The 18,110-nt window shown below is 39.6% G+C and overlaps 1 protein-coding gene across 5 annotated transcripts in view; it reads right to left on the bottom strand.

Moving 5' to 3' along the window:
* chd9 (chromodomain helicase DNA binding protein 9) overlaps nucleotides 1-18,110 on the bottom strand; it is a 97,948-nt gene that overhangs the window by 78,137 nt on the left and 1,701 nt on the right. For all 5 annotated transcript variants that reach the window (XM_017693199.2, XM_017693200.2, XM_017693202.2 and 2 more), the window contains exon 2: nucleotides 8,768-10,438. In XM_017693199.2, the coding sequence (XP_017548688.1) occupies nucleotides 8,768-10,306 (1,539 nt within the window). In that variant the 5' untranslated portion in view covers nucleotides 10,307-10,438. The remainder of the gene's footprint in view (nucleotides 1-8,767; nucleotides 10,439-18,110) is intronic.

The following is an 18,110-nucleotide window of genomic DNA, read 5'->3' as shown; positions in this document are numbered from 1 at the left end:
AGGTCGATCCATTTCTCCCAAAAATCAGGGCTATAAACTATAAACAGATGGCGTTTCTTCAGTGATTTGCTCTGTAAAAATTATTTTTATAAAATAATACAAAGAGCATCTTTATATTGTATGCCTTGTTTTTATAAAATAATACAAAGAGCATCTTTGTACTGTTTGGCATGTTTGGCTTATGTCTAAGCATGTCTAAGCATATAGCAATATGTGTATGATCATAAAATGCATTTTCTGTGCATTTGAGGGGAGCTTTTACAAAAAAATAAATAAATAAAAATGTACATTTATTTCATGCAGTTACTGAATAATTTGCCGTATGAATTGGTCATGTAAATTCATATGGACAAACCAAAATATACCCTGGAGAATAAGAGGTTAAGGCCAACTGGTTGAAGAGAAAATGACCTGAGCCCTGATTCCTGTGTTTCATTATAAAATACATGAATTAAAGATGTAATTAAAGACACTTAAAGAAAGACAGTTAAAATGACCAATTTAAGAATTCATATATAACGATTCCTGGTTCTCATTCCGACTCCCATACTATCAAGGACTCCACTTCCCAGAATTCCCCTGTCAGTCACGAGACTCTCTCCACCAATCACAAACCGCCCAACAGATATGTCACCTGAGCATTAATCAATGACACCTGTTTTGTTGTGTATATAACCTGTCTGTGTGGACTAAATCCTTGCGAAGTATCGCCCTTGCTCTGTCAGCACATACCAAGCCGTTTCTTTCTCTGATTGCTATTCCGTGTTTGACCTTGCTCGTTTTTTCCCGGTTTCGATTCTCGCTTCTGTGTTTTCTCTGGTTTAGACCCTCGCCTGTTTTTTTGACTGCGTTTTCGCCTATGTCTATGTACTTTGTATGACTTGTTTGGTTACTGACCTGGACTGGTGTTAACCCTGTTTTTCACCATTTGAATAAATCTTTCAGGCTCTTTTACATCTGCATGTGTCTGATCTGCAAAGCCAGCATTACACTACTACAACATTGTAGTGTCTTGATTTCATACATTATACGTAGAAATAAGAAGTGCCTGTATTCAACATAAGAGTACCATATTTTATACTAATACACTAACCACAAGCTGATCACAAACTAATTAAGCTAACTGCTTTCAGTTCTGAGGTAAAGAAGAAGCAATGTTTCCAAAAAGGGAGGGTGTGTGCGCTTTGTTAGCTTGCTTGTTTAATATATAGCTTATAGACTTTATTTGCTTCATTCTGTTGAATGTATTGTTTGATACCTGTACATACTGAACAGAGAGGACTGCACTGAACGGGACAATATGTGTTACACTGAAGTTATGTTGGTCATTTAATTTAGTTCTCAGGACAAGATCAAATGATGCTAAACTATGAGAAAGGATTCAAATCTATGGATAAACATCGGTATAACACAACTGCTAAAGTTAGCGTTTGCTAAAGCTAACAGTAAAAGAGCTTGCTGGAAACATGGCAGCTAAAGAAGAGCTTTTTTTTTTTTTTTTTTTTTTAAACGGAGAAAAATTTACATAGTTTATAACCAGAAGCACAATCTGTTAATAGGATTGTGTGTGTGTGTGTGTGTGTGTGTGTGTGTGTATCTGTGTGTGTGTGTGTGTGTGTATGTTGAGGTTAGTGTTTGCATTCATATTGCCGAACATTCAGGCTACACTCACAAAGGCTCTCTGTTAGACCAGTTATCCCCCTCTCTATCGCTCTCTCTGCAAGTGACAGCCTCAGTTCATGACACTACCATGCCCCTTCTCGTGATGTACTGGCCTTGACCCCGGTCAGCCAACACTGGATAGTCCACTCTAATTTCATGCATTGTGTCTAGGTAATCTAATGTGACCAATTCCACACACAATGTCACGTACAACCATGCCACATACAACAGTCTACAGACTACTGTGCAGTGACTTCAGTGTAACACACAGATCCCTATACAAGCAATAAAGGCAAAAATATCTCAATATGATGTTTCATCAGACAAACATGTAATTCTATGGTTCAGCTAATGTCCTCCTCATTGTACATTATGCTGTATGTTGTGTTTCATAAGGCTGTCGGACATCAGTTTGCCTCTGAATGGATGTGATGCAAGTACACACTTGTGTTTGGTTGAGTAAACAGAAATCTAACTATCCTCTCATTTAAGCAAAATACAAAATTACAAATGCACAATTCACTATTGTGCAAACTCAAAAGAAATTCTAACAGCTGTTTGCTTCAGAACTGCAAGCAAGCATTTTGTTAAAAATATATATTTTTTATAAGCACATAAGAACAAATAAATAATTGTATTTATTTATTTCTGTTAAGGTATTAATTAGGTTTGTTGTGGCAGTATTGCCTCTCGGACTTAAAACACAATACTGAATGTGACAACAATCCTAATGTTTCATGCATGTTTACAAGCTTGTAGTTTAGGATGGAGTGGTTTTTAACCTGTGCAAGTGTTTACATCTTAACAATGTGTCTATCATGGAAACTCCTACTGTGATAACCATAATATGATTTATCAAGCAGCCCTACTGAAAACAGCTAACGCTAAACTGATGCTAAACCTTCTAGCTAACTTGTCTATTTAAGAATGCATCCTCACAGGTGTATATTCAGGACCTCTTTAGTCAACACACTTGCACTGAAAATCAAGCATGGACACCACGTCAGCAGTTGTTCCAGTCTGGAAAGTCACAGATCGTGCAGACAGTTTGGCCAAATTCTCAGATGGAATCTATACGTAGAGCACTATCAAGTAGGGCCTTACTGCTACAAAATGGCTTTGAGCAATACTGATTTTAAGGAGCTAAAAATTCCTACCAGAAATGTCAGCCAATAATTTTATTTGGTCAAAAACTAAACATTTACTCTAATAGTTTTTCATTAAACAGTGCTTTGCATGCTGCCAAAAATAACTGTCAGTTTCGTCACATTTTTAGGTTTTCTCAAAAAATATAATTAATATGTGTGTGTGAAGTGGTGTGGTTTTGTTGATTTCCGTTATTTAAGATTAAGATTAAGTTTAAGATTAAGTGACCCTTATTAGTCCCACAATGGGGAAATTTCACCTCTGCATTTAACCCATCCGTGAAGTGAAACACCACATACACACTAGTGAGCACACACACACTAGGGGCAGTGAGCACACTTGCCCGGAGCAGTTGGCAGCCCAATACGCAGCGCCCGGGGAGCAGTTGGGGGTTAGGTGTCTTGCTCAAGGACACCTCAGTCATGTGCTGTCGGCTCTGGGGATCGAACCGGCGACCTTCCGGTCACGAGGATGGATCCCTAACCTCCAGCCCATGATTGCCCAAAAAAATTTAGCCCAAGTTATCCTCTTCCTAAAGGTTAGGCCTGGATGCATGATGGATGATTGCATTCAAATTTACTAGCTCAGCCTGTTTTATGATTGGCATATGAGTATGAAATCCTCAGATGCGTACAGTGGTCCTTTATTTATCATAGTTCTTAGAGTAATAATACTGATCTAGGATCAGCTTACACTTTATATATATAACACTGCATAAAACTCCATGACCTGATGAGGCCTGACCTTAGATCAGTGCTCTTGCTCAAAGATGCTTGATAAATGTGGGCCAGTGTCTTTTTGTTACAAATTAGGATTAAGTCCAAAATAAATTAAAAAATAAAATCAAATAAAAAAATATATAAATAAAAAAATAAATAAACTTGCAGATTGTCAATATTGGTCAATGTTATTGGTCAACCAATATATCAGCCAAGCCCAACATCAAGAATATATTTTGAAAGAAACCCTATATACTGCAAGATGCGTTATAAAAAACAAAAATAAAAAAATAAAAAAACTGTTCCATATCATTCTTTAAGGTCGAGTAATGCAGATAAGCTTAAAGTACCAAAAGTTATACTTATTAATTAAGATTAGGGCAGGCTTATTAATCATTACTTAAACAATGATGCTCAGTAATAACGCTGCAAATTTTCAATAACTACTATGAAAAAAGTTATGCAATAGTAAGACTGAAGAACTGAAATGAGGGCTCAAATACGAGCCCTTGCAGTTTCTGTGACTCGAATGCTATGTTTATACCAGATATGTCATGACTGCATGAATGAAGCGTCATAGTAAGAGCAACAATTCAACCAAGTCTCTATAGAGCAGACCTTCAACACCTGGATCAGATGAGTTAGATTAGGGTTGGGGCCAAACTCTGCAGGGTGGGAGATCTCTAGAAGAGAGTGCCTTAGACACTCTTGGCTTAAACACGTCAGTAAGAATGGACTAAGCTGCTGTAGACTGAATACCTATATACATAATGTGTATTTGTGATATCATAAAACATCTGTTCAACATGGGCTGTATTTGTTCATTCATTTTCATATAGACTTTTTTATTGATTTTCTAAATGAAAGTAAGTGCACACCTCTACAGGAAACACACTCCTGCTCAATGTAATATAAATTACTGTTTATTGGCTGAATTTAACATATTGGGGGGGGGGGAACACAATGTTTTTGCCTGGAAAAAAATTCAGTACATTTTCTTTTTATTTTATACTTTTTTCCCCCAAATAAATAGAAAATGTGCACTAAAATTGTCAGGAAAATGGCATATTATGTGTGTTCTCTGTAGAGGATGTTTTTAATGTTAGTGGATGGTACGTTTTAAAACTTTTACACACTGTTTACATACTACATCAGACTCTTATTTGTAAAAAAATATCTGAGGAAATGTATTTTTGATGATATAGGCTCGTGAACAAACGCATCAATGGAGAATATTTTCATAATTAGTCAGTTTCCACAGGAATATTACATCTCAACATAAAAATAAACAGTACTGAGAATAAAATACTGAGTTTTTTTTTACTTAAGGTCAAAACACACTGAATGTAAACTTTATGGTAGTATTGGCAAAATATGTCCTGCCACATAAAAATGAGTGCACATAAATCTGGCCTTAGTCTGTTGAAGAATCATTAGTTTTGGTCTGATGGCTTGAGTTAAAGCTACCACACTAAAGCAAAGCCTGAAGGTACAGCCCCTAGAGCATTCATTAGCAACTAATGCACCAGAGAGAGGGGTTGGGCAGGCCCATATCTCTCCTTCCTCTCTCTCTCTCTCTCTCTTCCCCAGTCTGAGTGCGACTGCCTCACATTGTGCATCTGTTGGCTTTCTACAGCCCACTGCACATGAATGGTCCTGTCTAACCTTCATGCACTCACTCACACACTCTCTGTCTCTCTCGCTGTGTCTACAGGAAGTCACACAATCCGCACATCGACGACATTCTGCTTGAGCTTTAATTAAGAATCTGTGAGGACACAAATCAGCTCAGTAAGCTTGCTGTGTGACTTTCTGACGGTCTGTCTACTGATAGAGATTTGTCGGCATTCACTGTTGTTTCTTTGGCCCTCTTGATTCCCTTATGAAAAAGACCTACAGTGTTACTACAGGATTCCTATTAGAAACATGTAGTAAATTCAGAAAAAGTTCTAATATTATACAAAAATGATAGATTACTATTACTACAATACACTACAACACACTACAACAGGAATATTATACAGCAGTAAAAATACAGAGTGTTACAGAAGCACTACAGAAATTTTATAGTTTCTTTTAGGGCTGTCAAACGATTCAAATAATGAATTGGGATTCATCGCATTTGTCGTATTTGCAAGCATAGGGTTCCAGCTTTTTTTACATGTGAAGCCTCTCACTTCTGTTCATACAATTTGTGGATTCTTATTACAGTGGAGGCTCTCGAGGGGAACCGTAGTTTCCACTTTGTTAATTGTAGGCTACTTTGCCACTGTAGTGCTTTGCCATTTGGTGATTTGCTGCTCGTTGATTTTTCCACAGTTCTCCTGTGAGCACTGTCCAATATAGTCTGCATATTCTATCTTAGCAACACACTCATGTGCAGCTGGGCTTCAGTCTGCACTACTAGCAGCTTAGGCTATACTTGAGTGCATCCTCACTGTATACAGATACTATATTTTCACGTTTCATGTCGTTTTAGTAAATTCCATGGAGAAAATATTTGATTTTTTATGAACAAACAATAGCACATAGTGTCAGTAATGCAAAGCGTGACCCTTTTTCCCTGTGGTAATTTCCATGACCCGAACCTTCACTTTAACGAGGTCAGAGAGGTGCTTTGCATTTAAAAAGGAAAAACCTGGGAGGTTTAATATTCACTTATGCTCTTCCCTACCCTTGGTGCTCACCCCAGGTTTGCTTTAGACCAGTGTTTGTCAGAAGACCTGGCTATGTATGCTCAAAGAGTCAAACTAGGAAAATGTGTTAACTAGTGTCGCAGCATTAAACATCATTTAAACAGAATAAGACAGTCTCTATATGTTTTCTCTATGTTTAAATAAAATCTGTTTGAGCCATTTGAAGTTCTAATCCTTAAATGCTTTATTGATTCCGACTGAGGGTTTAACTGGGTATTGTTTGTTTGTTAATGTTCACTAGCTCCAAAATTCACACATCCCCTGAGGGCAGACTTGAATGTTATTATTACTACATTTTAACTTAATAATAACAATGGATGTATGTTATTTGGTTTTTTGGTGGCGATTCAGAATAAGTTTTAGAAAAGAACGTACAAAGAATAACCTTACAATGATTCACTTCCAAAAGTTACAGTGGGCTAAATTGTAGGCTATATTACTCTGTGTTATCCTTTATAACTATAAAATATAATATTGATTATTAAAAAATATCATGTATAATGAATGTACAATTAACTACAAGCAACAACAAGAAGTCTTGGCCTTGATTTGTCATGGTCTTGACTCAGACTCACCTCTAATGATCTTGACACCCACAACCAGCGTTAATATTTTTGCTTTTGATAACTAACACTGTCTTTTTCCTTTTGATGTTCATTTCGCCTATATTTATGTAAAAATCACATTGAATTGCCTTTGTGTATTAAATGTGCTATATAATGAAACTTTTCTTGCCTATTACCTACTAACAGCACTATTTCTCTTATTCTCTTAATCTAATTATCTCTCAACCAAGAACTACTAAAATAAAACATGATCTGTTAAGTTTTCAATAAACCATCAAGGGCATAATGTGGTAAAGGAATGGTAGCCTCACACAAAGCAAACACTAGGTAGGCGTGTGTCTGTCTACCAAATCGTGGGTGTGTGTGTGTGCATCTGGCAGAGGGTTAGCATTAGGTGTGTGTGTGTGTGTGTGTGTGTGTGTGTGTGTGTGTGTGTGTGTGTGAGAGAACTGGCAGGCACTGTGTATGAGGCACTCTGAGCCTAGGCCTCCTGTGTCAGCAGCACTGGGCTGTGGGGAAAGGCTGAGCTGTTGCGTCAGAGAGAGACAGAGAGAGAGAGAGAGAGAGAGAAAGAGAGAGACAGAGTGAGAGAGAAAGAGAAACCGACAGGCTACTCTTCTGACACTAGAAGCAATCAATGCCTCCAGCAGGGGTGGTTAACAGTGTTTTCCCCTTTCTATTTTCACTTCATCCCGCCCTCCCTTCTCGTCCTTGTCGACTTCTCATTTTCTCCACCCCCTCCTACAAGCCCTCACCCACAAACAAGAACAAACATTCAGCCTAAAACGCAAAAACACACCACGCATCCACCCCCACACTCTAACCAGTCAGAGTGCATGTTGTGGTATCCCTTGGCTGGCCTGACCCACATCTTGTTATAGCCTTAAGTATGCTTAGCTCCGGTAAGTCCTGAGCACACTGCTGCCACTCCTAATCAGCTGCTACCTGCCTGCAGCCATCCAACTCAAGAGGAAACACTGAATCATTATGATTGAATGGTCTCTTTGCTCCTTTCTTTTTGTCTCTCTTCATAACCGTCTGTCTGTATACCTGCATGGCTGGCTGTCTCCAGCCTCCTCTTTAAGATGGACATTTCAGTTAATCCTGGGCTCCCTCAAAGGAAGTTAAATATTACACAGGAGGATGGCGCCTACCAGCCAGTATTCTTAACTGCACGCCTAAGCCGTCTCTCCATTTCTCTCCATTCTTTTCCAATCCTTATTCAGTTTTTATCAAGTTCATTTAATTCGCATTGGAAAATAAAGCAATTAAATCATGATTCCTACATTCTGTTGTTACTGTGACATTGCCGCAAAACAATTTGACGACGTATAGCTTGTCCTTGACCCTCCTTCAAACCATGCTAGTTGTCTCCCAGAAGCACAGATAATACACAACATAGACACCATAAACATAACTCAGGTAGTTGGTTGACCATGTGAAGTATAGGTGTTTAAATACTGAAATCACTATGTGGTTATGAGTTTCATGTCATCACGGCACTATAGAAAATATACAAGCTAACAACTCAGTAAAATGCCACTTGTATGTTTTAACAGTAAATGTGTAAAATGTGGCAAATGTTTGCTCATATTTGCACGTAAGTATATTATACTTTGGTGTTAAAAATGAGATGCCTTGCTATGGACATGTTGTCAATGGCATGATTGAGGAGGCAGAGATGGCTAAATAAAGTCACTCTAGCTAGTTCAAGATATAGTGAAAATACGTAAAACTGACAAGCTAACTGTTGGAACATTGTCCACTAAGGAAAAGAGATGACCATGCAGTATTGTACTGGTTAGCAATCACCTAAAAGTCAACCAAAAAAGGTAAACCTACAGTCTGACTGCTGTTTTCTTCCCAAAGTTAACTGATCAACAATTAATTAACCCCTTTGGATACTTGCATATCAAAATCAGTCAGAATTCTCATCCATGCAACATGGATCCATACAACTGAACTGTACAGATCTTACCTGTGACTCATAACATGAAAGCAGAGAACGCTCAAAAGCCATGTCCTTATCTTCTACTGTTTCCTCTTGTGGTTTCTCATCTTGTCCTGTGTTGGTCCAGGATCTGCTGGAGGTCTCCTCTTGAACAAAAGCTTCCAGCTGGGGCAACAACTCATCTTCCAGAAGATCATGTCCCTCACCAATCCCCTCAATCCCTTCATGCTGGTGCTCCAGCAAGGTCTCATCAAGGTCTTGAAAACCACTACTGTGTGCATCCTCTTCCTGTTGTGAGAAGCGACCGTTTGTGGTAGAAAAAGAGTCTAGGCCTTCTGAGAACATTTGAGCAGAACCGTAGGCATCCTGTGATGGCTTGGAAGTCTGAAGGGAACTGAAAGGGCACTCTTGTGGCTGGCTTCCAGGTACCTTGATCGGAGTTCTTTGACTTGTCAAGAATGGACAGGTAGACTCCTGACCACCAAGATCAGAACCAGATGAGATGGCTGTGGTGGTTGTTGTTAAGGTGACTGGAGCAGCAGAGAGTGTTTGGGATGCATTGACCAAAGGAAGAGTTTGTCCAGGGAAGGAGTACTGAGACGAGGGATAGGATGAAGGCAGACTGGCTGAGGAGGAAGACAAGACAAATGCTTCAGGGGAAGACTGCATATGGAACCCCAGGTTATTGTCCTCCACTTCAGAGACGCCAGAGAACCCTTGTAACCCTTGACCTAGTTGGTACCTATTTTGTTGCTGAGATGTTGCAGAAATGACTGGTACATTGTGGTAAGGCTTGGACCGAGAATGGGAACCAGGATCAGGCCCTGGATGAAAGGGACTCCCCACTGAGTTCACTGAGCTATGGTGACCTTGATGGGATGAGACACTGCCATGATAGTAGAAGTTTGGGTGTTCTTGATAGCTCTTAGTATGCTGGTGCAAAGTCTGGGTGTTAATCTGGTGCTGGGTTGACAGTTGATGCTGATTTAGCATTTGCTGGCTCTGTTGGAGACGTGACTGTTGTTGGTTGTACTGATGTTGATGCTGTTGTTGACCTTGATGAGGCTGAAGTTGCCGTTGAAATTGCTGCTGCTGATGCAGTTGCTGTTTAAGGTGAATCTGTTGATGCTGTTGATGCTGCAATTGCTGATGGTGGTAGGCATTTACTCTCTGCTCCTCCCATATAGGGCTGTTATGGGAATATAGTCCGTTGGTCTGAGGTGCTTGATTCATGGATGACTCTTGAAAGTGGGACTGTTGGTTCATGAATGGTACTCCAACACCATTATCCCCCCCAGTGTTGTTAGTAAAGGACTGTGTCATTGAGGACCGGACCTTCATTCCATCAAACTGGCCCATCTGTTGACTGTAGTGTAATCCAGGTGGATTGGCAGAGGGCACTGAATTTGTAACCATTCCAGGGTGTTTGTCAGCCACCACTGGATTTATCAGAGAAGGCTCAAACTCTGAGGCAAGATCCAACTCATCTGCCAAAGACACAGACCCAGAGCTGAAACAATCCTGGGCCAAGCCCTCAAAAAGATTTGGGTCACCAAAAAAGTCCATTGTGGGATCAGTCACAAGTTCACTGCATAGAGACTTGGCTTCTATAGCAGGCTATATAAAAGGACAGCCAAGTGGAAATTGTTGGTAGAGTCTCATGGATCATACAACCACCATGTGTCCATTAGATAGGTTCTGCAAAAGATAAAAAAAAGAGATTAAAAATAAGTGAATTTAATAGGTAATAGAAGTTATAAGTTAGTGTCACGCCTGTCATTTCTGGCGCCTCCGTCCTGCCTGCATCTGTCTCTGACGGTGAACTCCTACCCACGAACTCCAACTCCCATAATGCCCCAGACTCTTGCATCACACATTCCACTGATCACATGACTCTCACCAGATCTCAGTCACCTGAATTTTAGATTACCTTCACCTGTTTCCTCTAGTATATATACTTCCTTGTTTCCAATGTTATTTGCCGAGTATCGCTTGTGGTTCATTCCCTTCGTTACAAAATGTTCCTTTTCGCTATTCGCGTTTTCCCGTGTATGACCCCTATGTCCGTTTCTCTGTTTGTGATTTATGCCTTGCCTCCCATATTGATCTGCCATGCTTCGATCCTGGATTGTCTATTCTCTCTGGTATGTTTTGTATTTTGTATATTTGTTTAACGTTAAGATTCTGGACCATTTTTGAGTGACTCTTTTGGATTTGCCCCTTTTAATAAAGCCTCAGTAATCTACCCGTGCTTGTCTCCTCCCTGCCCGGTTGTGATAGTTAGACCAGCAATGCCCAAATTGTCTTGATGGGTCAAAGTAAAATGTTTGTGGTGGGTTGAAAATACAAAACAATGCACAAAAAAGAACAGTTTTTAAATTCTAACATCATGTTGTATTTAGTTAATGAAATACATCAAAAGAAGGTGATAAATTATATACAGAATAAAATATGGTCATTCTCTCATTTAATGAGAGGTTGGGGGTACTATAACTTTCTGATTCGCCAACTCAGACCCATGGGCCACACTTTGGGCAGACCTGAGCTAGACTACTTTGATTTAGTTCAATTAAATGTGAAATGCCCATTTTCAATTGAGTTGAAAGTAGATTTACACAAAACCAATAAAATACATGTCATGAAAAACTATCATGATGCAAATTATCTCAATGTAACTTGCCAACAACATCGATCAAGTAAGTTTTGTTTCTGTGAAAGTTATGAGAGCGCTCACTCTTGAATTACTGCTGACCTTCTCAGGAACCACTGGGAAACCATCAGTGAGTCACTTAAAATTTCATTAAATTTCTCGTTATGACTCAGCATTAGGTTCACCAGACCTAATGGATCAACACAATTCTTGAGTAACTATTTGAGCAGCTCAGAAGTCTTTAAATCTAGACAAAAATTATTCATAGAATCTCCTCTAGCGTCAATCAGTGATTTATCCGGCTATTTCTATTGCCATGCTGTGCATAGCATAAGGATTTTCTAAGGTACCCGCATTTTTTTAGGTTAGTCACAATAACTATGAAAAATAACTTTAGGACCCTATGCAAAGAACCACATTTCATTTCCTCTCTCGAAAACATCTCACAAATCAGTTCCATGCTATTTACATACTAATTCAAATCGTTATTTAATAATAAGACTTAAAATTGATAACTGGGTTGAGCGACTGGCTTTTTAAAAAAAACATCAGGTTACTTCTCATGTTTCATTATTATTAATACGTTTTGTGAACAAACTCAACTAGTATAAAACTGATGAATGTGCATACTTCCACATGCTAGGCCTTGTGGTGCTCTTCTGGGAGGTGACACCAGCTGATGGATTTTCTTTCTTTCTCTTTCTCACCCTCTCTGACACACACACAAAGCTCCAGCAGCCAGAGAGACAGACAGGCTGTCCTGACCAACGCTGGCTGAGGCGGAGGTCAGTCACGACCTGCTGACTCACCACACACAAACACACACAAACACACACAAATGCACTGTCCAGCCCCGAGTCCACCAAAAGCACTCACAGTTACTCGCCCTGACTGTTGCACTAAAAGCTAAAGGTCATGGAACAATTCTGTGGGTGGTGTCCCTTACTCAGTGTCACAAAGGCCTCTGACAAACAGTTAACTGCCCATTCTGCTGAGGAATTTTTATTCCAAATGCAGGTATGGAGTTAAACCCACTACGGACACTGGAAAACGCACAAGAGGCCTGCCAACCGAACAGGAAACTAGCCAGTACTTTTGTTTTCTAAGACCTGTGCACCAGGAAGCAAGTCAACAACACAGATTATCTGACAGCAGGTTAAACATTAGAATATGTGGACCTAGTTGGGAAGACACAGGCCTACGTAGGCCTTTAAACGTAGAGACAAATGGGTGCTTTCCTTGAAAACATTCAAGGCCTGAACATAAAACCAGGGATGCTGACTAAAGCTGACTAAATTAGTTGCAGCGTTCTCGGTCAGTGAATTTTCTGTTAGTGAAATGAATTCATTTATTTTTAAGAATATCAAGTGTATTTCTTAGTACTGTCAAAGTTAACACATCAGCAATACATTAATGTAATAAACGATTGATTCTACTAATATTTAACACATCATTCAAACATTTTTCTAGGTTGACCCTTCAGGCCTTCTGCAATTCCATGGGTTGTGCGCTGAATGCTGCTGTAGTCCTCTCATTCAAATGTACATTTTTAAAAGGAAGTTAAAATCCTAGCCGTCTTATTCAAACCAATGTTATTTACAGCTACTGCAATGAAATGAATTGATCAACAAAGTACGCTGAGTCTGAAGTTTTTCTATAAGGACTGATGCAGTCAGACCCCTTCAGCAGACTGTGTTACACAGAACTAAGGATAAATCAACACGCTGCAAACTAACAACAGCAACAGCAGATTTGAAAGCAAGTTGCCGTTAAAAAAGACCCAGTGTCACAGTACGAGTACAGTCCTGGAGGAGATGGAGCATGAAGCCATTGTTACTCTTACTGGATGTCAGTGATGAAAACTGAAAAGTGAATTTATTCTTTTCATGATCACCTGGTGCTCAAAAGATTATGTTAGGTTCGTGTGAACCCTGCATTTACATACACTCTCCTTCTTAAATGCACACAAGTGTAAAGTAAAAGCCAAAAGCCACATTCTTCCATTCTGTTTTTCTGTACATAGCATTCATGTAAATCAGCTGTGAAACATTGCAGGGATCTGAGAGCACAGCCAATGAAACATGAGCACTCGAAATTTGTGAAGACGATTCCAAGAAAGTGGACTTACTATTACAGTACAAATTCAAATATTGCACATCATGTTCACTTGATGTCGGCCACACTTGAAAAGGAATTCTACACACAGGAAACCACTATTTTACAATTATTAATATTACATATCAAATGTGTGGCCAACATATAAATATGTATAGGTTAGCTGGTTTGGATAGTTAATAAAGTGGCTACATTTTTGATGTAGACCTCACAACCTTTGTTTCTTATCACCACCAGTGAAATCTGTAGCTTTCTCTAACATCAAACAACTCTCAATGACTGAAAATGATTTGATCTAAGTTCACCTTTAAATTAAAGGGTGTAACAAAGATATTCAATACTATATTGATGCTGTCGGAACACATTTTTCAGTTTCTGACATAATTTGAAAACGTCTGTCGTCCTTTACATTGTGTGTAAATTTTATGATGCGTGGACCTACAGAAATAGCCCAAAATGACTTGGAATAAAGTCTGGTTCCATTGACTTACATTAAAAGTAAAGCATGTTTTTTCCTTCTTCTGTAAAGTTACCATTTTGGACTTTTTGATATTATATATCACAGACACACACAAAAATGATTAAACATACAGCTAAATGAAAGCCCCCATTTAAGATGCATGTGGCAATTCCAGCATTGATTTCATGCCATCAACATACCAATACAACGAATCACCTAGTGAAGTCAAGAGGAAAGCCTCTGTCTCCAGCATGCAGGGGAATTCCTCCGCAACACTGCAGACTCATATCAGAGAAGCAAAATGATGAGGAGGCTGCAGCCATGAACACTCACACTACCCTTGTTAAATTAATGGCATGAACTTGCATAAGGCTACGTTTAACTCTGTACATGCTCTCTCAAACACAGGCCCATCGTTTTACTGTGGGGCATTTGCTGCTAGACGAACTGGTCAGAGCACAGAACAGTTCTGTGGTATTCTGTGAGAATTTAAAGAAGAAAGGCACATTCACTGACTCTATGGCATCTGCTCTTTCTGTAATACATAATACTTGCCCTCATATGACCCCTAAATGTCATAGCCAGCTCCAGTGGACTCAAACTACATTCAAACAGCAATTCTGTATTATGTTCAACTCATGCCAAAACATGACAAGTAACTGAGAAGTATATGATTCATCTTCATTCATTAATGACCTGCTATGACTACAGTCAAACATTGATCTTCCCAGGACTTTTTTCTTTTAAACCATTTCTCACATCGGAATGACCTGTGGAATGAATCCAATAGCTTAAGCAAAGCCGATAGAGCCATGGTTATTTTGTTAATTTTGCAAATTAGACCACTTTACTAACTGATTGACAAGGAACCTGCCAGCACTTGCTTCCCTGAACAGTCCCCATTCAAAATATTCTTTCATATTTTAAAACAACTGCTTGTACTTTTAGTTGGTTAAAACAAAGCAAAGCTACATTTATGTATGTTATGTGTGCGTGTCCTATGCATTGTCTACACCTTTATTTGGCAGCTGAGCTAAAAATGATGTCGAGTCTAGATGTATAATGGCACAAGGATTTTCTTAAAAGGTTATCATAAACACTATTAGCAAAAATAAACTACACTGTTCCCTCGTTTTCAATGCTGCACTTCATCAAGTTTCACAATTAATAAGACAGAAAAGGTGGAGTAGACGTTTTTCGTAACCGTAATGCCTTTTATTGCAAGCAGCGTTTGCTTTAACATCTCTTGCTTGTCTTTATTTTTCATAAAAAATTTGTGCCTTTATGATACTCCATTTACTTTATTTTTTAGCAGACAGACATTTTAAAACTACACATGGTCATCTGCTTTAACGTGAGGTTAACAAACTGGTGTGTGTCACTTGAACGTGTGCTGATGCCTAGTAATCTAGTGAATGTATATGTCAAACTTCAGGAAAAATGAGCAACCCACACCCAAACCTCCTCATGCTTTTTGCTGTCAGACTCTCTCTTATTTTATACAGATGTAATACTGAGATTACACTGAAACAGTACAAGAACAGGCCCATCGGAAAATGTACTTTCCAGCGGTTCACTAATTAACAAACAGCTTATGCAAATAGACAGTAATGCTGCCACAATGCGATGATAGAAATATGTGATCTTACACCCCTACAAGACTCTACAATCAGTACATTCGTGACATACTTAATTTGTAAACATGAACAACACTATCTACCCAGTACAGCCCACATCAATAAGCTATGGTACATTTTTTTCGTTCTGCTAAGTGATCTGTGCACAAACTGGGTTCAACTGGGAGTTTTGATACTTTTTGAATAAATAATACAGTATTTTTAGGCAGCATCGCACATCCCAAGCTCATACCTTTCGTCTTATAGCCTTTTTTAATAGCGAGGCCTGCTCTTTTGCCGATGGGTCTGCGTATATATATCCAGTAACTTGCAAAACCTCAATTACTTTTTTAGAGGAGTACAGGCTCTAAGGTCAGTCTAAAAGTGCTCATATAAGAACATTTTTTTGCATCTTATATAAGCTACATCAGCAACCTTACTCTGAGATACTCCACATTTGCGCCACACCAGTTCACAAATTTCTGTTGTTAGAGATGCAAACTCATTCATCTACAATTCTGACTCATTCTGAAACCTGGTAGAGATGGCCTTTTGCCACTGACCTGATCTGAGAGCAGGTTTTATTTCTGTCGATCACAGTCAGGGATGTGTCAGGGGGTTTAGGAGAAGCTGATCTGAAACCAAAGCTCATTCATTCTCCCACAGTTTGCGCACACTTAAACCAGAGGAACAGGTGGCAGGCTGGCAACTGCACTTTCAAAGACACTCAGATGTAAAGTGGAACAAAAAGAAGAGTCACTGCAGAAAAGGGGTTTCTTTTCACCCTTTAGTGCCACTTGAAGATGAGTTTGCTACAGAAGGAGTTCATGCTCCAGGCTTGAGCCTCTCAGTGATGTTTAGCGCAATGCTGCTCTGTAATTCTAGATAAGTGGCTGAGGACACAGGGAACTGAATAATGGCTCAGGTCCATCTACTCACAAAAGAAGACCTAAAAACCTCAAAAACAGATGCGGAAAACTTTTACAGTCGGGCCGGTTAACATATTATATTGGTACTGTGATAAATCACACCGCAATAAACTCGGATATCGTCAGTACTTACAGAACACTGACCAACACAGGCATCATTACAGACAGCGTAATTAGTAGGGATGCACTGCAATGGCAACTGTGGGCTGATGCTGACATTCGATATTTTTCATGTGCTGATATCCATGTTTTATATGTAGAAATGTTCCCTGGATTAGCATCACTGAGAAACATATCATGACATGTATCATGCGTCATGAAAACATCTTCATGTATTGTGATCTAAATAACATTTGCCATATTGTCCACCTCACGGCGGAGTAAGCTGCTGGTACCTCTATCAAATAACTACAAGAACCAAACACCTGCTGTCTTCAACGGGTTAATTACTGGTACATTCTCAAGATGATTAAGTCGACTATCTTGGAGATCCCTGTGGTTCCATCAGCTACACACACAGCCATATGACATTTTGTAGATGAGCAACATACAACCATTATCTGTGTATGTGTGTGTAGGGGGGGCAAACCAGGGAGATTTTACTACCTGACTCACAGAGCTAACGGAAATAATATAGCCTACAGTCACCTCTCTACTACGGGTGGGTGATATGGCAAAAATATATTTTGCATATTACATGACACGGTTAGGTTCCTGACACATGGATTTATGATTGTTTTTTGATGAAGTTGCAGCTTATAATGCATTTCACTCCATATATTTTAATCCATTCATGGCGAAAGAGCATGTGCAGGGCGGTGTAAGGTAACAGTCCCAGTATAAAACTTTTTTTTTCAGATTTATGACTGTGTTACAATCATCAACACCACACATAAAAACTCAGAAGACACGTGTGGGTTCACCGGGGGTTTTGGGATAGTAAATAAAATGGCTATATTTTGTAGACATGGCACCCCCTGGTTCCTATCACCACCACTGTGTATGTTTCTCTAAAATGAACCACTTCACATCAAACACTCTGAATGACTGATTACCTTTCAAGGACTGAATTATTCAGAATTTTTAAAAAATGGTGGAATTCCCCTTTCAATTCTCAGTATAATGAAGCGCGCAACGTTTACAGCGTTTATGAAGTCCAGATGATATCCTGATATATTGGCCTAGAGAAGCGGACTGTCGATCACGATGCCAACATTTATCGCGAAAACGGTAAAAGTGTGTCCTACTGCCCACCACCACTCTCTACCCCAGCTTTCTGAAATGTAACACCCGTTAAGCCTTTCATTTAAAGTCGCTATCTGTCGTTTGCGGTTTTGAAGCAGGAACAGGAGCGAAAAGCTCACGGTGCTGAAAAACGCAGCTCTTCCAGCAACAGGTTGGCTGCCGTGAACTCGCTCAGGTTTCGCCGCTCTTCAGCGCTTCCTGCTCGGCCAGGCGCCTTTAGGGTCTCTCCTTTGTTTATCGCTCGTCCTCCGGCAGCGCATCGGTACCTGCTGCTCCGAGACCAGCGCGCACCGCAGGAGGCTGTTCAAAGCGCCGTATGCTGGCTGTGTTGACCGGGGGGCTAAAACGAAGGAGC

This window comes from Pygocentrus nattereri, chromosome 25, assembly GCF_015220715.1.
Source record: "Pygocentrus nattereri isolate fPygNat1 chromosome 25, fPygNat1.pri, whole genome shotgun sequence".
Classification (NCBI taxonomy): Eukaryota; Metazoa; Chordata; class Actinopteri; order Characiformes; family Serrasalmidae; genus Pygocentrus; species Pygocentrus nattereri.
This window is presented reverse-complemented; position numbering and strand designations above follow the sequence as displayed.